We start from the raw sequence: 23,319 nt of genomic DNA, 5'->3' as shown, positions 1-23,319 counted from the left end.
GGTCTACAAATAGAGATGGTAAAACTTGCGAGGTTGACACTTGTATTCACAGTTCTTCTTGGGGTGGCAGCGTAGCCTAGTGGTTAGAGCGTTGGACTAGTAAACGGAAGGTTGCAAGATCAAATCCCCGAGCTGACAAGGTACAAATCTGTCGTTCTGCCCCTGAACAGGCAGTTAACCCACTGTTCCTAGGCCGTCATTGAAAATAAGAATTTGTTCTTAACTGACTTGCCTAGTTAAATTTAAAAAAATTACAATTCTCTGGTATTTTTCAGATTGGCTTTATGGAGTTAAGTGTTTGGAATAGCAAACGTAATAAGCAGTATTCTGAATAGACTGCACACAAAAGTTAGCTATATTTTTTATTAAGATAATAATTTTATGTGGAGCATTGGTGGTCTGAAAATGAATTTGAATAAACTGGGTCAAATTGGAAACCTGCAGCTACTAGACAGTTATCACCCTATTTCAAATAATTTTATTTGGCTTGCTTGAATGATGAGCAGACAATAACCAACATGACCTTGAGTTGATGGCAATGTTCCTTCTAAACTGCGGGTGGGCTCGCAGTAGCGCCGAGACTGCTGCAAGCAGAGTGCAGAAGAAATAACAGTCCATGGAGAGAAGCACATTTAACTCAACTTCCTAGTTTCCCCAGTTAGTTAACACTATCAACTTTTTCCCCTTTTCTGTGGCAATTGTGATCGAATCAACATATTAGCCACTTTCGATGCAACATAGCAAAACTATGTATTGCCCAGGACTCAGCCCGTACTCTACACAGACCGCTGCGGCATAACCAATCAGAGCTGCAGTAGGCCTATATGCAAATAGATCTGTGCTATTTATTTTGAAATAGACTGTTTACAGCTGTGGTCGTCAGTAGATGCGCTTGTTTTGAGAACAAAGCAAGAGCTGCATGTAGCCATGTGTGCACATTTTGTTCATATTCTTTGCTAGTTAGTGAGTTATTAGCCCGGTTATAGATCATTTGTAGTCAGCAATAGGGGAGTGATTGATTCCTACAAGAGCACAAAGAGTACATTTGTAGACATATTTGAAAAGCAAGTCAAGTAAAGAGCTTTTTTTTGGGTCAAAAGGGGCAGTGTTGCATTAGCCTATAGCCAGAGGGTAGCATAATTTGTCTGATTGTCTAACAATAGTATGGAAATAATTATGCATTTTATTTGTAAAGTGGTTTCTTGCATCAACCACATCATTTTCAGTCAACGCCTTGTCTGAAGAACAAGTGGATAAACAGGCTAATGTCAAGCCCTGCATGTTTTCCCCCCAAAAGTCTTATGGAATGTAGGCCTACCACACATTGGCTGCTACTGTAGGCTGAAAGATAGCTGTTCTATTTCCATGTTAAAAGGTTATGGGATGCACCATATATAGGTATCGGCCGATATTATCTAAAAATGCCAGTATCAGCCAATGTCTAGTTTAACACCAATGTGCAAAACCGATTTATATAACGTAGGTACATGACGTAATGTCGCCAGGTAAAATTATACAACACAGCAACACAGCATTCCTACCCTAGCCCACAATGTCTTGTGTGGATCAAGCAGTCATTTGAAAGAGTAAGAACATTTCAGCGAGACAACTCAGTCGAATTCATTAAAGCCAAGATAATAGAATTCATTACCCTTGACATTCAACCGTCCTCTGTCGTGGGTGATGCTGGTTTTCGCCGACTGGTCGAGCACTGGTACACACAAAAAAGTGTATTATTTTTCAGATGTTTCCCTACCGGAGTTACACAGTAATAGCTACACTGCTATTAGCTTCACGACATACATACTATGGAATGCCATTTGGGTCTTTGCGTGTCCTAAAAAAAGCTGTACAAAAAAAGCAAACACCAGCCACGGACGATATGTTTACAATAGCGCGTTGGTAATAAAGCATCATTTGTTCGACTGCAACTTCTGGGGTAGCTAGCTTTAGCTTGGTACCTAGCTAGCACCAATACAACCAGCCTGAAAACAATGACCAGTAGAAACTGCAGTCATTTTCATTATTCTTAGCATGGATTTCAAATCAAATCAAATTCTATTTGTCACATACACATCGTTAGCAGATGTTAATGCGAGTGTAGCGAAATGCTTCTAGTTCCGACAATGCAGTAATAACCAACGAGTAGTCTAATCTAACAATTTCGCAACAACTACCAACAACTACTACCAACAACTACACAAGTGTAAAGGGATGAAGGGATGAATATGTACATAAAGATATATGAATGAGTGATCGTACAGAACTGCATCTTGCCTATGCCGTAGATTGTATCGAGTACAGTATATATATTTTTTTACCTTTATTTAACTAGGCAAGTCAGTTAAGAACCAATTCTTATTTTCAATGACAGCCCGAGCAGGTCAACTGGTGGAGATGTGGTGAGGATAGGTAACAACCTGGGGGCAGCCCGTCAGAAAGTCCAGTACCAAGTTGCACAGGTCGGGGTCGAGACCCAGGGTCTCGAGCTTGATGACGAGTTTGGAGGGTACGATGGTGCTAAATGCTGAGCTGTAGTCGATGAATAGCATTCTCACATAGGTATTCCTCTTGTCCAGATGGTTTAGGGCAGTGTGCAGTGTGGTTGCGTTTGCGTCGTCTGTGGACCTATTTGGGCGGTAAGCAAATTGGAGTGGGTCTAGGGTGTCAGGTAGGGTGGAGGTGATATGGTCCTTGACTAGTCTCTCAAAGCACTTCATGATGAGGGAAGTGAGTGCTATGGGGCGGTAGTCGTTAAGCTCAGTTACCTTAGCTTTCTTGGGAACAGGAACAATGGTGGCCCTCTTGAAGCATGTGGGAACAGCAGACTGGGATAAGGATTGATTGAATATGTCTGTAAACACACCAGCCAGCTGGTCTGCGCATGCTCTTTTTTTTTTTTTTTACCTTTATTTAACCAGGCAAGTCAGTTAAGAACAAATTCTTATTTTCAATGACGGCCTGGGAACAGTGGGTTAACTGCCTGTTCAGGGGGAGAACGACAGATTTGTACCTTGTCAGCTCGGGGGTTTGAACTCTCAACCTTCCGGTTACTAGTCCAACGCTCTAACCACTAGGCTACACTACCGCCCCGCTCTGATGGCGCGACTGAGGATGCCGTCTGGGCTTGCAGCCCTGCGAGTTTTAACTCGTTTAAATGTTTTACTCACGTCGACTGCAGTGAAGGAGAGTCCGCAGGGTTTGGTAGCGGGCCGTGTCAGTGGCACTGTTTTGTCCTCAAAGCGAGCAAAGAAGTTGTTTAGTCTGTCTGGGAGTAAGACATCCTGGTCCACAACGGAGCTGATTTTTTATTTTTTTTGCAATCCGTGATTGACTGTAAACCCTGCCACATACCTTGTGTCTGAGCAGTTGATTTGCAACTCTACTTTGTCTCTATACTGACGCTTAGCTTGTTTGATTGCCTTGCGGAGGGAATAGCTACACTGTTTATATTCGGTCATGTTTCCGGTCACCTTGCCCTGATTAAAAACAGTGGTTCACACTTTCAGTTTCACGCGAATGCTGCCATCAATCCACGGTTTCTGGTTTGGGAATGTTTTAATAGCTGCTGTGGGTACGACATCGCCGATGCACTTGCTAATAAACTCGCTCACCGAATCAGCATATTCGTCAACATTGTTGTTTGACGCAATGCGGAACATATCCCAATCCCTGTGATCTAAGTAATCTTGAAGCATGGAATCAGATTGGTCGTTGAACAGACCTAGGAATCCTTGTGAGTAAGTATTAGTATTAGCTAGGTTGCCACTTGTTGATTGCCTATTGAAATTGAACTTCAGTTCATGAAAATAAATAGGTAGCCTGCAACCTAACCCTGTTGCCCAAAGCTAACATTATAAGCAGCCAGCTAGCTTCATCTGGCTAGTGAGCCTCGACTAGAACAGGTTGTGTTGTAAAGCTAGCTACAATAAGGATTAGGCACAATAGTGGAATGTGCGGTTTGCCTTCAAAATAAAAGCATGTCATTGACAGTGAAGCAAATAGAATTATGCTATACTTTTATTTTGAAGTCTAACTGCAAAGTCCACTACTGTGGCTAATCCTTATTGTGACAAGCTTCACAGATGGATCTGACCACCATAAGTCAAATAATATAACGGTCTTCTAAATTAGGGTTATTTTAGATGATGACACCTAGCTATATAGTTAGCTAGCGAACTATAGCCACTGAAACAGATGTTGTTTGCTATGTTTTTGGGGAAGAACATTGTTTGCATCCATGAGCTAGCTAGCTTTTTATGACCAGCACTGTAGGTGCGCGAGACAACTTTACCAGCATCATAGCATACATATCGATGAATCGTGGTGACGTATGAAATTCTAGTGCTAGTGTAATCAATGTGTAATAACTACCTAAAAAAATGTATGAACGTGTTAAATAATTTTGTGAAGTGCAATCATATTCAGGTCCTGATTGGTTAAATAGTGTTATTTGATGCGTGTCTTTTTTGACGGCGTCCCATAGAAATCCTGGTTGAGAATGAAACGACTGAACAACGAAACAGCACAGCAAGTAAGTGAAAGATATAGGTTTTTATTATGTTTTACTGATAATGAGGACATATGTACATGTAAACAACAACTTTTTGGTCAGTGTGGTGTGTGTAACCTTTATTTAACTAGGCAAGTCAGTTAAGAACAAATTCTTATTTACAACGACAGCCTACCCCGGCCAAACCCGGACGACGCTGGGCCAATTGTGCTCCACCCTATGGGACTCCCAATCACGTCCAGATGTGATACAGCCTGGATTCGAATCAGGGACTGTAGTGACGCCTCTTGCAATGCCTTAGACCGATGTGTCCATTTGTGTGTGTTAACTATTTAAACTGTACTAAAACGCTTAAAAGGCCGCAAAAATGGTCAATATCAGGATCAGCTTTTTTTGGCAAGGAAAATATCACGTCGGTATCGGCAAAAAATATAATATTGATGCAAGGGATGGCTACTTTGAAGAATCTCAAATCTAAATTATATTTGTTTATCACTTTTTTGGTTACTACATGATACTACTAACCCTAACCCATGTGTTATTTCATAGTTTTGATGTCTTCACTATATACACTGCTCAAAAAAATAAAGGGAACACTAAAATAACATCCTAGATCTGAATGAATTAAATATTCTTATTAAATACTTTTTTCTTTACATAATTGAATGTGCTGACAACAAAAATGATCAATGGTAATCAAATTTATCAACCCATGGAGGTCTGGATTTGGAGTCACACTCAAAATTAAAGTGGAGAACCACACTACAGGCTGATCCAACTGATGTAATGTCCTTAAAACAAATCAAAATGAGGCTCAGTAGTGTGTGTGGCCTCCACGTGCCTGTATGACCTCCCTACAATGCCTGGGCATGCTCCTGATGAGGTGGCGGATGGGCTCCTGAGGGATCTCCTCCCAAACCTGGACTAAAGCATCCGCCAACTCCTGGACAGTCTGTGGTGCAACGTGGCGTTGGTGGATGGAGACAGGATGTCCCAGATGTGCTCAATTGGATTCAGGTCTGGGGAACGGGCGGGCCAGTCCATAGCATCAATGCTTCCTCTTGCAGGAACTGCTGACACACTCCAGCCACATGAGGTCTAGCATTGACTTGCATTAGGAGGAACCCAGGGCCAACCGCACCAGCATATGGTCTCACAAGGTGGGGCCCCCCAAAGAAATGCCACCCCACACCATGACTGACCCACTGCCAAACCGGTCATGCTGGAGGATGTTGCAGGCAGCAGAACGTTCTCCACTGCGTCTCCAGACTGTCACATGCTCAGTGTGAACCTGCTTTCATCTGTGAAGAGCACAAGGGCGCCAGTGGCAAATTTGCCAATCTTGGTGTTTTCTGGCAAATGCCAAACGTCCTGCACGGTGTTGGGCTGTAAGCACAATCCCCACCTGTGGACGTCGGGCCCTCATACCAACCTCATGAAAGTCTGTTTCTGACCGTTTGAGCAGACACATGCACATTTGTGGCCTGCTGGAGGTCATTTTGCAGGGCTCTGGCAGTGCTGCTCCTGCTCCTCCTTGCACAAAGGCAGAGGTAGCGGTCCTGCTGCTGGGTTGTTGCCCTCCTACGGCCTCCTCCACGTCTCCTTATGTACTGGCCTGCAGAACCACTCCTTTATTGGGGGTGTCTTACTAATTGCCTATAATTTCTACCTGTTTTCTATTCCATTTGCACAACAGCATGTGAAATTTATTGTCAATCAGTGTTGCTTCCTAAGTGGACAGTTTGATTTCACAGAAGTGTGATTGACTTGGAGTTACATTGTGTTGTTTAAGTGTTCCCTTTATTTTTTTGAGCAGTTATATATATATATATATATAAATAATGAGTAGGTGTGTTCAAACTTTTGACTGCTACTGTGTCTTTTGCACCAATTCTATAAACTCACCTTGTAGTATCTGTCTTTACCGCCTCTCCCTCGCTGTCCTTCTGCCCATTGTCTTCTCCTGCATGTATTCCAAGGAATGGTTTCTGATGGTCATGAAGAGGGTGGTGTCAGAGGAGAAGAACCATAAAATAAAAGATATTTAGGAGATTTGTAGAGAATAAAGAGACGACAGTTTGAATCTCTGCTGACCTTCCTGTGTCTGGCTCCATCAATGTTTATGTCCTCTTCCTCCTCCCCAGATACTCGCTTTTTATGCTGTGGGGCTTTTGGGGCCTCAGTTGGATCCTCAGGTTGACTCACCGTTTCCGTATCCTGGGATATGGTGTTTGTCTGAGGTTTCTCAGGCTAAGGGAGAACGAGAACAAGTAAATGAATTGTATATTGTGCAGAATATCAAGACATGAGCAGCTGAGTCACAGTTTTAAGTATACATCTGTCATTTAGGCAACTTATGGTTAAAATAAGAATGATGGGTGTTTGTGTTATGCCATCATTACGTCTCGGCTTGTATTTTTTATTACCCCTTTTTCTCCCCAATTTTGTGCTATTGAGTAAGCAATGCAAAGACAAAAAACAGTACATGACAATGGACTTGATCATCTTTTAATATTTCATCATTGTTTTGCTGCAAGTTGTTTCATGTTTATTGTGTGATTTACAAGTACATCATGTAGGCTTAAAGAGTCCAGCAAGAGCACACCTAGACCTATACCATGTACTTATATACACACGCACACAGAAAAACCCCTTGCCTCCATCTGTTACTACTAGAGCGAAACATGTTATTCATAAATCAGAAGCATTCCTGAAACATCGAACATCTGGATTTGATCACTTCGACAAGGTTACTTTGAACATGAATGAAATAACAGCTTCAAATCTCCAATGACCATTGATTGTCACTGCTTGGGTGGTCTTGTAAAATCTAGGCCCTGACAAAATGAAAAACAAAAACAACCTAAAGAAAATCCAAGTACTAGGCTACGTGGTTAATGAACATTACTATTCTCATATTGCTGTTGGATCACAATTTCATTGATTGAGAGAGAAAGAACACATATAGACCACTCACCCTTCTACCACTGGGAGTGGTGTGTGTTTTGCCCTGGGATGATGATGAACCAGACGAACCTGAGGACGACGACCCAGAGTCAGAATCTAAGGAGTCATTTGACGAGGAAGACAGTCTTCCCAGCTTTTCTTCTTTCTTTTGACTTCTCTCCCTTCCTTTTTCTACCTTGCCTTCCACTGGTTGGGGTGAGGGAGGTAGCACAGCTCCCGCTGGACCTGAGAGGGCGTTTGCTTCTCTGGCCATCTCCCCTCTATGTGCTTGGACATGCTCCTCTGAGACCAGGCTCTTACCCTTTTCTTCTTCAGGACTCTTGCCCAGTGTGGCAATCACTGGGGTCTCCCTCTCTGGCCCTGTCGTCCCCAACGTGTCTGTTCCAGAAACAGGGACCCCCTGACTTGCAGGCTTCTTTGGTGCTGCTTGCCAGGCAGAAGGCTGGGCCCCCTGCTGAGTACCTTCCTGCTCTGGTTCCCCAGGTTTGCTGGGGGACTGGAGAGCTAAGGACTGAGGATGGGGGCTTTCAGAGAATGTACGGGGCCTCTTGATGACCCCGGATGCAGAAGACTGGGATAGAACTATGGGGTCTCTCAAGAAACGGAACTTCTTGAAGGAGGACTGGGGTGACAGAGACGTTGCTAGAGATTGTGACAGGGGCGTACCAGATTCAGGTGGCCTGTTGTCTCTTAATGCTTTTTGGGGTAGGGATGGCACTTTGGGCTCCCCACCCTCCTCTGTTGCCGCCATCTTACCTGCTCCTGTGGAGAGGGGAGGAGTAGGCAGGGGGGTAAGACCAAACTCACGACTACGCTTCCATGGAGGAAGACGACTCTCCCTCTCCTCTTTCTCTCTCTGCGAGGACTTGTCCTGTTCCAAAGCTCTCTCCCTCTCCACTTTCTCTCTGTGCAAGGCCTTCTCCTGTTCCAAAGCTCTCTCCTTCTCCTCTTTCTCTCTGTGCAAGGCCTTCTCCTGTTCCAAAGCTCTCTCCTTCTCCTCTTTCTCTCTGTGCAAGGCCTTCTCCTGTTCCAAAGCTCTCTCCCTCTCTCTCTGCAAGGCCTTCTCCTGTTCCAAAGCTCTCTCCTTCTCCTCTTTCTCTCTGTGCAAGGCCTTCTCCTGTTCCAAAGCTCTCTCCTTCTCCTCTTTCTCTCTGTGCAAGGCCTTCTCCTGTTCCAAAGCTCTCTCCCTCTCTCTCTGCAAGGCCTTCTCCTGTTCCAAAGCTCTCTCCTTCTCCTCTTTCTCTCTGTGCAAGGCCTTCTCCTGTTCCAAAGCTCTCTCCCTCTCCTCTCTCTGCAAGGCCTTCTCCTGTTCCAAAGCGCTCTCCCTCTCCTCTTTCTCTCTGTGCAAGGCCTTCTCCTGTTCCAAAGCTCTCTCCCTCTCCTCTCTCTGCAAGGCCTTCTCCTGTTCCAAAGCGCTCTCCTTCTCCTCTTTCTCTCTGTGCAAAGCCTTCTCCTGTTCCAAAGCTCTCTCCCTCTCCTCTTTCTCTCTCTGCAAGGCCTTCTCCTGTTCCAAAGCCTCCTCTTTTCTCTCTGTGCAAAGCCTTCTCCTGTTCCAAAGCTCTCTCCCTCTCCTCTTTTCTCTCTCAAGGCCTTCTCCTGTTCCAAAGCTCTCTCCCTCTCCTCTCTCTGCAAGGCCTTCTCCTGTTCCAAAGCGCTCTCCTTCTCCTCTTTCTCTCTGTGCAAAGCCTTCTCCTGTTCCAAAGCTCTCTCCCTCTCCTCTTTCTCTCTCTGCAAGGCCTTCTCCTGTTCCAAAGCCTCCTCTTTTTCTCTCTGCTGGACTTTCTCCTGTTCTAAGGCTCTTTCCCTCTCCTCTCTTTCTTTCTCCATGGTTCTTTCTTTCTCAAGGGCTTTCTCCCTTTCAATTATTTCTTGATCCAAAGCCCTCACCTTCTCCTCTTTCTCCTTCATCTCCCGTTCCAAAGCTTTCTGCCGCTCTTGCTTCAAAACCTTTACCCTCTCCTCCCTCTCTCTCTCCAAAGCCTTCTCCTCCTCCTCCCTCTCGCTCTCCAAAGCCTTCTCCTCCCTCTCCCTCTCCAAAGCCTTCGCCTCCCTCTCCCTCTCCAAAGCCTTCGCCTCCCTCTCGCTCTCCAAAGCCTTCGCCTCCTCTCGCTCTCCAAAGCCTTCGCCTCCCTCTCGCTCTCCAAAGCCTTCGCCTCCCTCTCGCTCTCCAAAGCCTTCGCCTCCCTCTCGCTCTCCAAAGCCTTCGCCTCCCTCTCGCTCTCCAAAGCCTTCGCCTCCCTCTCGCTCTCCAAAGCCTTCGCCTCCCTCTCGCTCTCCAAAGCCTTCGCCTCCCTCTCGCTCTCCAAAGCCTTCTCCTCCCTCTCGCTCTCCAAAGCCTTCTCCTCCCTCTCGCTCTCCAAAGCCTTCTCCTCCCTCTCGCTCTCCAAAGCCTTCTCCTCCCTCTCGCTCTCCAAAGCCTTCTCCTCCCTCTCGCTCTCCAAAGCCTTCTCCTCCCTCTCGCTCTCCAAAGCCTTCTCCTCCCTCTCGCTCTCCAAAGCCTTCTCCTCCCTCTCGCTCTCCAAAGCCTTCTCCTCCCTCTCGCTCTCCAAAGCTTCCTCCATGGCTCTCTGCGTTTCTAATTGCATTGCTTTCTCTCGCTCTTCCCTCTCTTTTGCCAAAGCTTTCGCTCTTTCCTCCTCTTCTCGTTCAAGACCTTGCGCCCTCTCTTGCGCCAAAGCCCGCTCCTTCCTTTCTTGCTCCAAAGCTTTCTCTCGCGACAAAGCCTTCTCCCTCTCCTTCCGCTCTCGTGCCAAAGCTTTCTCTCTCTCCTTCCTCTCTCGCTCCAAAGCTCTTTCCCCCTCTTGCTCCACAGCATGCTCTTGTTCAAATATTCTCTGCCTCTCCAGTCTTTCCTGCTCCACGGCACCAAGTCGCTCTTGCTCAGGGGATTTTTCTCTTTCACTCTCTGCCTGCAGCTCCTTTTCCTTGTTGTTTTCTTGTGGCCATGCAGCAGCTCTCTCTTCCATAATAGTGGGCCTAAGCACACTCACAGGAACTTCACTGTGGGGGAGATGGCCTTCAAGAGCTCCCTGGTTTGCTACTGGAACCAGTCTGGGGAAGGGCAAACTGGCTGCAGCATTGGTTGTGTGGGTGATGGCAAACACTGTGCCCTCTTGAGGACCTCTACCAGAAGACATTGTTGCAGTTGCAGCATTGTTGTCCTGCCTCTCTGCATCTCCACGCCCATGCCACCCAACTCCAGAGAAAGCCCCCTCTGATGCCATTTTGCGTGCCAGCAGGGTCAGTGGGCCAGGCTTGCGCTCTGTATTGCTTTGTGGATCTGGGCTGCTACGACAACTGCCACTGCTAGACGAGCCAGAGCTGGAGGTACTGGAAGTACGCTGCCTAGCTGGGGGCTCACCTGGACTAGGGGGGCTTTGTTTAGGGGTATCAGGCAGTGGGAATGATAACTCTGGGGGAGGGGAGGGAGGAGGGGTAGGCTGTCGAAGCTGCGGAGACAATAGGGGGAATGTGCTGTGGGTGTTGGCGGGATCCTCCAGACCTTTCTCTTGCTAGTTGGCCTCTTGGTGGCTCTCCTAGATTCCTACTCCTGGCACCGCTATCCCAGTCCTCATCAGCGCCATCATCATCACTATCTGCTGGGACTTGACTAGAGGTTGGGACTCTCTCTGGTCTCTGCTCGTCAACAGCTACACGCACAGCCAGAGAGGAAACAGCAGCAGAGGTAGGGGCAGGTGGAAGAGACACATGGCCATCTCTGGACATGTGCCCCTCTCCCGCTCTTGCTGGGCCTGCTCGTCCCTTTCCCTCGGAGAGGCCAAAAAGTTTGTGCTGGTCAACCAACACGGGTGCGACATCCTGATGAGGTCAGAAAGAGAGTTGAGATTGAGTATGTAACAGGACTATGCCAGACTTTCTCCCATGCAAGCAATTATTCATGCCTTGATTAAACTGCATGTAAGATCGGGTCAATCATGCAAGATTCTCATGCATGCAAGTTGTACAACAAGAGACTTAAAAACCCGAAATAATACAGTGATTAGTCTGCAAAAAACCTGGTCTGGGGCAGCACAGGCAGCGCTGTTATTGTCCTGTGTGTGGTCCTCTTTGTCTGTATCTGGAAAAACATAGTAGTGATATGTAAGAGGGGAAAGTACCCTCAGCAAGAAATGAGTCAGCTGATCTGATTTGATACACAAACAAAGCTCTCTCAGTAAAGGCATGGAGCAGTCATGTAAACTACTCGAGCATAAACCCAAAGCCAATATGTACAGGTGAGGGGGGGCACTGCCAACTTACCATCATCTTCAACTGCTTCCCGGGCCTCTCTCTCCAGACGCTGCCTCAAGAGCTCCTGCTGTTTTGCCAAATACTGCTTTATGAAGCTGTTCTGGCTCATCTCTTCACCAATCTGAAATACACAAGACAAACAGAGACTAATAAAATCCTTGCCGATAACCATCCTCTTGAAGAAGTAATCAGAGAAACTGCCAAATATCTACAAGGAGACAATTTAATTATGTTATGGTTCAATCTAAAAAAAACATACAAAAATAAGGAAGAAAGTCACACTATACATACTCCCAATAATTTAATGGGTAAACCTAACCAATGTTATTCTTCATGGTGCTAAAACATGATCCTTGCTATGCAACATCTTGATAGGTCTCACCTGGGAGTTTGGCTGCAGTCTTATGTGATGGTGTGAGGTTCTCTGGAGGTTCTCCAGCATGAGAGCCTGTCACAAACATAAGAAGGGATTATGACAAACAGTAAACAACAGTTAACTCCCTAAAATAATTAGTAATTGTTGTATTGCATCTGATAATCATGTTGTTGAGCTTGCTCCACGATGTGCTCAGAGGAAAGCACACACACGGCAGAAACAGGCATGTGTGAACCAGTATCTGGGCCGAGGAGGACACGATGAATGTCATCCTTCTCTGCCCAGATACTGGTTCAACTGACATGGAACACTTCAGCAAAACATCAAAGTCAAGATCAACGTCTCATAGTCATAGAATAAGCGTAGATTGGCCAATATAATACAACACTTAACTAGTTAGTAGGCCTTATAATATATTTCAAAACTACTTGTTTGTTAGATGCATCTCATGCTACTTGCAATCCAGTTGGATGGCTAACATCACATCTTATAATTATACAATCAAGCAAGAATTCGTAGATGATCCGAGGCCCAAAACCAAATAACATGTACTTATTATTATTCATTATTTTGTTTACTAAGCTTCCCAAAAGCTTACTCGGTTAAAGTACAGTAAATAGAATATTACTTTGCAGGCTCGTCCACGTTGTATAACCCCCCCCCCCCCCAACTCGTGCACATCAACAAAGCGCAGACTTTGCCGCGGTCGACAAAACTAGTTATCACCAGCAATAGTTAGCCATCAGACGTGTCTCATATTAACAACACACGTCCATTTAAACTTCGGTTAACAAGTTATTCATCAAACGAGCCATCAAATGTTTTACAACATAGCACAAAGCTTCCAGCGACGACAAAACATCAACACCACATAAAGTAAACAGCACACACATTTTTATTCTCAAACTAGGCAAGCACTCCGGCCTGCAAGACAAGCATCCGCCAGTCTACTAGCCAACACCGAGGGTTTAGCGACTGCAGGTTATAAATTGTCTCTGATCCTTAACGAAACGTACCCCTTTGAGTCTCTTAACGAGAGTATTTTTCTGTCCGCTTTTGGGAAGTCCGCGCTCCTCTAAAGCAGCTTTCAAATCCGCCACGCGAAGTGATTGTAGCGGCCTCCCGTCCAGTTTAACGTCTTCGTGGTCCGCCATTTTCCCTTTCCACTCGTTCGCCTCGGCAACGCCTTCCTTCAACCAACGTCAGAGTAGACAACTTCTGGGAGAAGTGTAAACTGAATGACATTCTTAGATTTGATTAAAATAGGATACATACATTGGATGGTGGATTGTTATCTACACACGCTATTCACTGTGAATTTGCAGAAATAACATACCTAAACATTATTTTGAAATGGTCATTTCCTACATTATGTTATTTGTGCCGACAGGGGGTACTCTTCCACGTGTCCAACTCATCTTTGGGTCATGTCAAATGAGAAGGGGACCCATAATTATCTTTGGTCTGACCGCCGCCGTGTCTAGAGAAACCAGAGAGAAAGAAGAGGAGAGAGACCCAACTCAGTGGAAAATCTGTCTCCCTCTAGCAGGTGCCAATTTTTCATTGTTTCGCACACCAAGCAAGGATTTTTTTGTATGGAGATCACTGAGTTTGAGTTTTTACCCGACAAAGTCATGTTAGGATATATATCTGTTATCCTGTTAACTTTTGTGCCAAAGCCACTGCAGTGTTTATGGTCATGTTGCAGGAGTGTGTAGGAGGGTGATTCCAAGAAATTGTGTCACCTATAGGGATCCTCATGTTGCTGGGGATCGGAAGTGTCCGGTGCAATAGAGGCAGGTTGAGGTGACCAGAGTCAGAATAGTGCAAAGGAGTCGTATGCAGAGGCAGAGAAGAAAGTAGAGGAGGATGGGTCAAGGGTGAGAGGATCCTTGTGAGTAGTAGATCTGTGCCAGTACAGATGGATGGGCCAATGAGTGATATGCCTCTAAAGTTGGCTTCTTAGCATTTATAGCAATGGTTATCCACTGTACCACAGAAATATAACGTAAATAACAGAAAATAGATTTTGTGGTGGCAGCTGCAGATAAGTATTTGGGTATACGAGATGTGACTTAAGAAGAGTAACAGGGTGTGTTGAGTGGTGGTGTCCTGTCCTCTCAGGTCATTGGCATGGTGCAGGAGCAGATAGGGTCAAGTAGTGGAATGGGGTAGTGGGTTTTTGAGTGTTGGTTTAGTTTGAAGGTTTTTGTTTTTTTGTTTTTAATGAAATAGTGGTATATGTGTAGTGTTAATTGATGGTGCAATGTTTCACTTTTATATGTGTGTATCACAAAATGTAACATGTTTGACCACACACAGTACCGCACAGTAGGTGGCGGCATGCACAAACAAAATGTGCGAACGCCAAGATACCAAAGAAGAAGAATACAGGGCCATAATTGCTGCAGCGTGACTAAAAGAGCGTCCTGGCCCTGCAATACATGAGCAACTCACTGTCTGTATGACACTTGTCGCTGATGCTAGTACCCACGCCGTGATGAGATGAGTATAGGCTCTGACTCGGCACTACGTCTGCTTTTAAGTAGACAAGGTCGTTTCCAACATCCTTCAATAACATCCGTCCGACTTTGTTACCGTGTAGGTATCGGTACGCCTCCGGACTTTTTAAGTTGCTCATCGCCTTACCATCGTAAGCTACTTATTCGACAAAGTAAGTACGTGATACAAAGACGACTTCGTCACGTCATATTCCCAACCATCAATGACGGAGGGTAGAGGTAGGCTAATAATACCCTTTTTGATCTCCGTCAGGTTGTGTTCCCATATCATTATTAGTTTTTGCAAGCTCTTCATGAATGTTTGTTTACTTCGAACCGGAAATAACGCCCATAATTCGCGCAGGGCATCATGGGACACGGGAAACTCATGCATAGAACAAGGAGATAGATATTTTACCGGATGTATAAATGTGAAGCATCCGGTTGACATTTCCACTCACGACCAAAAGTGAAGAGGAAGCCCAGTGGCTGAAGGTGGAACTACATGGATTTTGGCCGACATTCTCATAATTTACTAATCGTTGAAACATTTGATCTCAATTGTTTTTTTCGTCTCAATACAGTTTGTTCCCGAAACTAGAATATGTTACGAACAGAGTGGACTAAGTTTTGTAGACTCAACCCTTTGCCAAAATGTCCAAAAATTGCGTTGTTTAAGAGTGCAAATGTGAATTGAGTTATTGTACACGCAGACTTCAGAGTATGCGTTCCCCAACTGGGAAATGTACGCTAAAACGCGCCAATAAGATTGTGCTAGCTCGTACTTGGCTCTGCCCACTATAGCTCATTTGTTCCAATTTGAAACGACAGGCTGTGGTCTATCTTGGTTTAGTTATAAAATATATTTGGTGCCAGTGCGGCTTGGTTCAGTTGGAGGTTGCAACATGTTGAAAATAATAACGTGACTTGTAAAAAAAACAAACGCTTAATGGTGAGGAATGTGTTTTAGATATCTAAGCATGTCTGGTGGTTAAGTTGTTAATTTTCCATATCAAATGTTACCGGCGTTTGGTACACTGCTAACTACCAAACAAGGAAGTGCCATTGCTGTCTAGCTAGCTACTGTTGTGGTCGAAGCAGATATAATTAACACAAACAACCGGTTACAACAGCCAGCTATCGATATAACATGATCGAAGGGGATGTCCAAGTTCGGTGGTAAACTAGCCCTTGATCATGACTATCAGTTCTATTACACATACAAGTAATTGGACGAAGGCGTATTCTGTGGGGTGGGGAGATTTGTTAAGAGCCACGTCGCTTGTGGTACGTTTTTGGAAGCAGAAGGACCTTATCTTTCATATAGGCCAAAAACAAAAGGTGAAATTGATACACCCATTTTATAGGGTTCCCACACAGACATGTTACAGAGCTTGTTTACGGAAGCCAGAGTTGACTACCAGTGCTAATGAGCTATCAGCATCCCCGAACACTTGTGTGTAAATGGAAGTCAGACGGCACAAATATGTTGTCCCTGGAAAAATAATAGTTGGCTGTGTTAAAACGGTGTACTGTACAGGAGGTTTGTGGCACCTTAATTGGGGAGGACAAGCTCGTGGTAATTGCTGGAGTGGAATGGTATCAAACATGGTTTCCATTATTATTTCCTGTGAACTGAAAATAGAGGAATTTGTTTCTGAGTGTCAATTCACGTTTAGATTGAGCATTTGGCTGTTTCGGCTTCTAGAGCCAGTTTGCCGTAACATGTACGGATTAACATCCTTGGACTAAGGATTAACATTATGCTCAATTAGTCCAACATTGGGCTAGGTGGTAACTAACATATCCTGATCCCGAATCTATTAGGCTAGCTCGTTGGACATGCCATCTCATCTGTTTATGTAGATATGACATGAGACATTTATTTACCATGTATTTATTCTGTTTTTCCAAAGATGTCCTGGTTCTTCCATATCAATCAAGGCTCAAACCAGCAGCCCCCTGTCATGATGCCCCCAGCTGCTGGTGCCCTGTCTAGCAACACATACTATCCGACAATCAGTAGCAACACACTGGATACAGCTAACACTGCTGGGCAGGGTTGGCTCTGCACACAGTCCAGTTCGTCTTCACCCAGCCTGGCAGACTTTCCGTCAGTACCACAGGGTTTAGTGCCTCCCAGCTTGGAGAACCTATCTTGTACCTCTCTGAAGTCAGCGGCAGGCAGAGAGCCCCTACCACTCTCCTACGTAACTCTTCAGGAGCAGCGTTGTGTATTGAGCTGGTTCTTGAGCTGGAGCACTGCCCAGAGGGAAAGGTTTCTGCAGGACCTGTTGGGGAAAGCTGTGCCAGGGAAAGTGTGTACCCTCCTCGGGTCGCTCAATACGCTACAGGTACAACCCATCCTGCTATCACAATTATTTAATGGTTTGTCCTACAGTTCGTTAGCAGCTACTAGTAATGTAACAGTCATGTCAATCTCATTTGCACTGAAACCTCACCATCTGTTCCTTTCTGATTCTAGGTTAAGGACAGCCCACCAAATATTTTTGAGTGCCAACTGCGCCTCTGGACCCAATGGTTTGAGTCATGGAATGAGGAGGAGAGGAACAGTTTCCTGCACATTCTAGAAGAGAGAGACCCAATATTTGTTGCCCACTTTTACAGAGGTGTAGCTGGGACAGCAGGCAGGGATTGAGGGATACAGGAGAAGAGGGTGTAGAATGGATGGGCAATGCGTGGGTGGAAGACAGATAGAAACAAGTTAGGTTGGAGTGGTACATAGGGAAGCATATGTGTGGAGACAGTGAAGAACAGGCCAGTGGTTAAGAGCATTTGGGCTAGTAACTGACAGGTTGCTGGTTTGAATCCCTGAGCCAACTAGGTTAAAAATGTTGATGTGCTCTTGAGCAAGGCACTTAACCCTAATTGCTCATGTAAGTCATTCTGGATAAGTGTCTGCTAAATGATTAAAATATGTACAATCGTTTTCTGGCTAGGGCTGAGATGAATCTAGTAACATATGAGAAAGCCCTTATAGTATTGATACATTCTGTTGACCACATACTTGTGGGTATTACAGAAGATGGACTGAATAAGGTGAACATATTTATTTAATTCTCTATTACCAAACGAATGGATAGATGTAATATCCTTATTGATCAACCTTTTTCCTCTTCTCTCAGTGCAGTTACACCATGGCTGTGTTCAGGTAAAATGGAGTGAGTGTAGACTAGAGGTAGATAAAGTGAGAGGCCAGGTCCAATTCTGTTACCAGTGGGAATGCTTCTACTTCTGTAATGATCTTGAACAGTTTTTCTACAATGCCAGAAATAAAATGCCATTTCATAGATCAGGTGCAATATTTTATTTGTTGAATGATTGAAAATGCATAATTGAAATTACTTTATCTTGAATCACTACCACAGAAAAAAATTGAAAAGAAATGTGATTTTATACAGAAATTAATTTGATTTCAAATGCATTCTCTAGTCTATCCATGACACCGAACCAACACGAGTTAAGACAATCGGAGCATCCTCATCATTAGTCTCCAGACAGGTATTGAAGAATGGATATAGTTTATCTGTGAATCTATTGCCTGTGAATGTATGGAGAAGAGACCTGGTATCTGCATTGTAGAAAGAGACCTCTCCCTTCTTGTAGTCTAAAAGTATTCCAACCTTCTGGGGGACCGCAGGCAGCTGAATATCAAGTGGCCGAGCTGCAAGGGCTTTGAGCACACCTTGTTTTGTCAAGATTATGGTCCAGTAGCCTTCTGCTGGTTTTAGTTTCAGCTGCCCCTTCCTATTAGCCGATCCTCTGGCAACTCCGATATTGTAACATGTCTTCCCAGCCACTTCAACCTCCCAGTAATTTCTCCCCCTGTTAAACCCAGTCTTTCCAAGAACAGCAAGAGACAAGTCATACCGCCCTGGATCGTTAGGGACATTCTGTCGCTGTTGTGCTACAGACATTACTGTCTCATCCGTTGACAGAATGATTTTAGGATGGGCTGTGTCCGGGTCAAAGGCCACCTTAGCTGTGGGTAGAGAGGAATGGATATAGTAATGTTCTCTACTGCACAGAGCCAGACATTCATGCAATATCCATTCAATGTTTGTCAATTATCTTCCAGACTTACTGCTATGGACAACCGTTTCTGGATCTACCACAAGATCTAAGAGAGGAGTGCAACCCAAACACATTGTATTAATTCACAATAAAAGCTTTGACATGTTTTTGTCTGAAAAGGGTAAACATACTCATCTTACCTTGTAAATTCATCTTGAGTTTGTCATTCTCCTCTTGCAAACCTTTAGAGTGAAAGGGGAGAGACGGCCAACGTGACAACCCCTCCAAATTATTTACAGTAATTAAGGCTATTGTTGAACTCTTTCACATGTTCAATATTTGGTTTACATTATCACTGTTCTGTTGATTGGTCACTGATAATATGAATATCTCACTCTTATTTCTCTCCTGTAGTCTGGCATTGTCATCCTTGCTATCTCTGAGTTGCTGCTGCAGTCTATTGAAGGCTGCCTCCTTCTCTCGCAATTGCTGCTGCATTTTAAGCAAGTCCTCTTGGTTTTGATCCGTTTGAAGCTGTACCTCTGTGTGATAAATGTTGTTCAGTACACCAAATTCAGCAAATCATTTAAACTCCATACATCGATTCAAAGGACAATCTCACCTTTGCACCTGTGCTGGATTTCATCACATTCCATTTTAATTTCCTTCTGAAATTTCTCCAGCTCTAAAGAGATAAAAGAGAAGTTAAAATATTTTCCCCCAAAATGTCCCAAGATGACCAGAAACGATTTCAGGGACCTGTGTGTCACACCTCTGTTTTTGGAGTCAAGTCTTGCATTCAGCTTCTCCTTGGCCTTAAGTTGTTCCTGTAGCTCTAGGTAGAAGGAAAGCAAAATTAATCATAATGACAAAAGAGAATGATTTCCCAAACCCATTTACTTTTTAACACCATTCAACGTGAGATGATTATACATAAATGGAATATGGACAAACCAGAGATTTCTGATGCACTTTTATCTTTGGCTTTTGAAGCTTCCGTTTGTATCGCTTTCATTTGTTTCTGTAGTTCAATGATCGTCAGAACTGAAATAACAGAACAAAAAGGCACTGTGTAATTCAATACTAACATCAAATCATGTTATTCAACCTTTTAGAAGATTATAAATGTTTTAATGACTTCTAATGACTACTCTTGTCAACATACTCTGTTCTGCATTTTTGGCATCTACAGCCCTCAGTTGTGTAGTGTTTTCTTCAAGCTGCTTGCTCTTCTGCTTCAGTAGACTCTGAAGATCTGAGGAGGAAAGATATTTATTACAGTGCAGTCGGAAAGTACAGCCTTATTCTAAAATGGATAACATCATTTTCTCCTCTCATCAGTCTACACACAATACCCCATAATGACAAAGCAAAAACTGGTTGAGAATCTCTCTGTACTTTGATCCACTCATCTTTCACTCAATCCTGACGAGTCTCCCAGTCCCTTCTGCTGAAAAACATGATGCTTCCACCGCCATGCTTCACTGTGTGGATTGTATTGGTCAAATGAGCGGTGCCTGGCTTCCTCATGCCTGGCATTCAGAACAAGAGTTCAAACTTGGTTTCATCAGACCAGAAAATCCTGTTTTTCATGGTCTGAAAGTCCTGTCATGTGCCTTTTACTGAGGAGTGGCTTCCGTCTGGCCACACTACCATAAAGGCCTCATTGGTGGAGTGCTGCAGAGATGGTTTTCCTTCTGGAAGGTTCGTCCATCTCCACAAAGGAACTCTGGAGCTCTGCCAGAGTGACCATCAGGTTCTCGGTCACCTCTGACCAAGGCCCTTCTCCCCGATTGGCCAGCTCTTGGAAGAGATCTGTGCATCGACCACAATCCTGTCTTGGGGTTCTACGGACAATTCCTTAGACCTCATGACTTGGTTTTTGCTCTGACATGCACTGTCAACTGTGGGTCATTATATAGATAGGTGGGTGCCTTTCCAAATCATGTCCAATAAATTGCATTTACCACAGCTGGACTCAAGTTGTAGAAGTTGTAGAAACATCAAGGATGATCAATGGAGACAGGATGCACCTGAGCTCAATTTCGGGTCTCATAGCAAAGGGTCTGAATACTTATGTCAAGGTATTTCAGTTAAAAAATAATAATAGATTTGCTAAAAATAAACATTTTTCTCTTTGTCATTATGGGGTATTGTGTGGATTGATGTGTAGCATTTTTTTATTTAATCCATTTTAGAATAAGGCTGTAACGTAACAAAATATGGGAAAAGTGAGGGAGTCTGAATACTTTCCGAATACACTGTATCTTACCAATTATAATCTCCCCTGTGTTAAGATAGCGTCCACTTTAAACTAAATGTTTCCCTTCGCATCAACCCAACAAGACGTTCAATAGTATTTTAATTAAACAAAATGTACCTTCCATCTTGCTAGCACTTGTCCGTTTGAGCTCTGATAATGTTCTTTCTAACTCTGTCAGTTTGTTACGAAGTCCCATGATCTCTGCAACTGAAAAATAAAAGCATGCCACTGGATGAAGCATTCAAAAACAGAAGTCACCCTCCAAATAATTGAGAAATAATTAACTTGTAGATTATAGATAAACTCCTTGAAACATGCTTGACAACTTACTGAGTTGTGGAATTCTACTGTCAGTTTCTTTCAGCTCGTCTCTCTTTTCATTCAGCTGGTCTCTCGTCTCCTGTAGCTGATTCTCTAGCTCTGAGACACACACATTATTTCAAATGTTATCCTCTTTCTACCACAAAGTTTTCTATTACACGGTATGCCTACAGAAAAGCTCTTGATGGTACATATAAGGATAATAAACGTTCCAGCACAGTTGTAAGAGTACTGAGGATAAAGAAACATTACAATGGCACTCACCAGCAATCTTGGCCTCAGATGACTGATTGAACTCTAACTCTTGCCTCTGCAATCTTGTCACTTGATTTTGGAGTGCAATGATCTGCAGAACTAAATGAGCAGGGATATGCAGGATGTCACAACATTCAACATTTGAAGTAATGTAGAAAATTCAAATCACGATTGCAGCCAACCCTGAAATGATAAGGCTTTTCACACTCACTCTGTTTACAGTTGCCATTGTTCTTCTCCTCGATTGTGGCAATCAATGCATCCAGTTCATTCTCAAGTGCTGTGGACAAGAATAATTGAAGAGCTTGAATGTTACAAGTATATTGGGATTTGAAAACTTCATGAATGGGCTAAATGCAGTGTATTGTCATCACACCATCCTATATGTCTACCAGTGAAGGACTATCCCTCTGAGGAAACATGATAACTATTGTTATTGGTCTAACGTGCTGAACACATAGAGACTCCTATGTTCTTCAGAACGCCTGCTACTCACCAGCAATCTGGTCAAAGTTTGTCCCATTGCTAACTCCTTTCTGCAGGTTCAAGATCTCATTCTGTATTGCAATGATCCTTAGAACTGCAACAAACAAACAGCTTAACAATTTGAGGAATATCATATACAGATAAATACTGAGCAGGCTGGACCTAAACTGTAAAAGCTGTCTGTTCAACTGAAAACAGACTATAAAAAGGCTAAATAATACGAACCGTTCTCTGGTTGAGGAGCGTTATCCTCCAGTTCCTGTGTTTTCTTTGCCAGTTCTTTGATCTTCTCATCCAGCAACTTTTGGAGCTCTGAAAGACAAGAAAAAATCATGACAGGATCAATACTGACATATGTATATCTTTCAAAACAAACATGATTTGCCATGAATAATGTGCGGCAACAGGGATACTCACCATTGATCTTAGTTGCAGAAGTCACAGTTCTCTTCTTTAGATCGTCTACCTCATTAGTCAAGGTCCATACCTCAAGAACTGATAGAACACATTGAAATGAGCTGAGTAGTATTCTGAATCAGAAAAATAAACAATACTACTCGCCTCCTTCATCAGTGGCACTGATGTATATTCATCTGCTCACCAAGTTTGTCGTTGTATCCAGTTACATTGTCCAGTTTATTCATTTCAGAACCAAGCTTATCTTGCAGATCTGTGAGAGACCAACACAAATCAGCTGTTGACTAGGTTCTTTTGAATAGGGTTCATATCATTTAGATCACTCAGTGTCATCAGCAAAAGGTAGAGAGAGGTGAAGCTCACTGTCATATCGGTCCTGGAGTCCAGAGCACTGTGCATCCTTATCGCCCAGCCTCTTCTCCAGGTCTGGTTTTGAGAAAACAATATTAGACTGATGAGATGCGTGCTTCTGTTTCTTTACCTGTAGTTATGATTCAAGCAGCTTTGCTCACCAAGTGTCTAGTTACACAAGCTGGTGAACCAGACTAATATCAGAAGGACCTGATCTTGGCTTACCTTTGTTCTGGGCCTGACATCTGGCGCTCTCTTCCTCTCTGGCCTCCAGTTGTTCCTGAAGCGCTGTAATTGAAGTACTAATGTTAGCATACTGCTACATATACTCGGTACATCATGATGACTATACATAACAATTTCCCCAAACCCATTTCTTTTTAACACTTTTCAACATGTGAGATTTTAATGATCATACATAAGTGGAACATGAGACAAAATAGACAAACCAGAGATTTCTGATGCAGTTTCATCTTTGCCTTTTGAAGCTTCAATCTGTATCTCATTCATTTGTTTCTGTAGTTTAATGATCTTCAGAACTGAAATAACAGAACAAAAAGGCACTGTGTAATTCAATACTAAT

At 43.8% G+C, this 23,319-nt stretch overlaps 3 protein-coding genes across 3 annotated transcripts in view; 1 reads left to right on the top strand and 2 right to left on the bottom strand.

Moving 5' to 3' along the window:
- The window catches only part of LOC135511360 (apoptotic chromatin condensation inducer in the nucleus-like), a 28,806-nt gene extending 13,848 nt beyond the window's left edge, over positions 1-14,958 (bottom strand). The window contains 13 exon segments of the mRNA XM_064932901.1: positions 1,652-1,711; positions 6,419-6,501; positions 6,608-6,763; positions 7,491-8,996; positions 9,089-9,576; positions 9,579-10,947; positions 10,949-11,299; positions 11,497-11,558; positions 11,741-11,852; positions 12,114-12,179; positions 13,124-13,297; positions 13,444-13,587; positions 14,565-14,958. Of these exon segments, the coding sequence (XP_064788973.1) occupies positions 1,652-1,711; positions 6,419-6,501; positions 6,608-6,763; positions 7,491-8,996; positions 9,089-9,576; positions 9,579-10,947; positions 10,949-11,299; positions 11,497-11,558; positions 11,741-11,852; positions 12,114-12,179; positions 13,124-13,261 (4,391 nt within the window). The 5' untranslated portion in view covers positions 13,262-13,297; positions 13,444-13,587; positions 14,565-14,958.
- A 629-nt stretch (positions 14,959-15,587) lies between these two features.
- On the top strand, positions 15,588-17,921 carry LOC135511370 (uncharacterized protein C14orf119 homolog). Its single transcript, XM_064932907.1, has 3 exons — positions 15,588-15,949; positions 16,525-16,962; positions 17,094-17,921. The coding sequence occupies exons 1-3, from the start codon at positions 15,806-15,808 to the stop codon at positions 17,265-17,267; spliced, it is 756 nt and encodes a 251-aa protein (XP_064788979.1). The 5' UTR covers positions 15,588-15,805; the 3' UTR covers positions 17,268-17,921.
- LOC135511350 (putative leucine-rich repeat-containing protein DDB_G0290503) overlaps positions 17,922-23,319 on the bottom strand; it is a 37,948-nt gene continuing 32,550 nt past the window's right edge. Inside the window, exons 64-82 of the mRNA XM_064932896.1 lie at positions 23,186-23,275; positions 22,962-23,024; positions 22,749-22,811; positions 22,570-22,638; positions 22,386-22,463; positions 22,194-22,280; positions 21,979-22,062; positions 21,694-21,762; positions 21,492-21,581; positions 21,237-21,326; positions 21,024-21,113; positions 19,809-19,898; positions 19,598-19,687; positions 19,416-19,478; positions 19,266-19,328; positions 19,039-19,185; positions 18,844-18,885; positions 18,714-18,749; positions 17,922-18,611 (exon numbers count right to left, since the gene is read on the bottom strand). Coding sequence (XP_064788968.1) covers positions 18,058-18,611; positions 18,714-18,749; positions 18,844-18,885; positions 19,039-19,185; positions 19,266-19,328; positions 19,416-19,478; positions 19,598-19,687; positions 19,809-19,898; positions 21,024-21,113; positions 21,237-21,326; positions 21,492-21,581; positions 21,694-21,762; positions 21,979-22,062; positions 22,194-22,280; positions 22,386-22,463; positions 22,570-22,638; positions 22,749-22,811; positions 22,962-23,024; positions 23,186-23,275 — 1,958 coding nt within the window. The 3' untranslated portion in view covers positions 17,922-18,057. The remainder of the gene's footprint in view (positions 18,612-18,713; positions 18,750-18,843; positions 18,886-19,038; positions 19,186-19,265; positions 19,329-19,415; positions 19,479-19,597; positions 19,688-19,808; positions 19,899-21,023; positions 21,114-21,236; positions 21,327-21,491; positions 21,582-21,693; positions 21,763-21,978; positions 22,063-22,193; positions 22,281-22,385; positions 22,464-22,569; positions 22,639-22,748; positions 22,812-22,961; positions 23,025-23,185; positions 23,276-23,319) is intronic.

The sequence above is a fragment of the Oncorhynchus masou genome, chromosome 3 (assembly GCF_036934945.1).
Source record: "Oncorhynchus masou masou isolate Uvic2021 chromosome 3, UVic_Omas_1.1, whole genome shotgun sequence".
Lineage (NCBI taxonomy): Eukaryota > Metazoa > Chordata > Actinopteri > Salmoniformes > Salmonidae > Oncorhynchus > Oncorhynchus masou.
The sequence above is the reverse complement of the archived record's forward strand: the minus strand, read 5'-3'. Positions and strand labels throughout refer to the sequence as shown.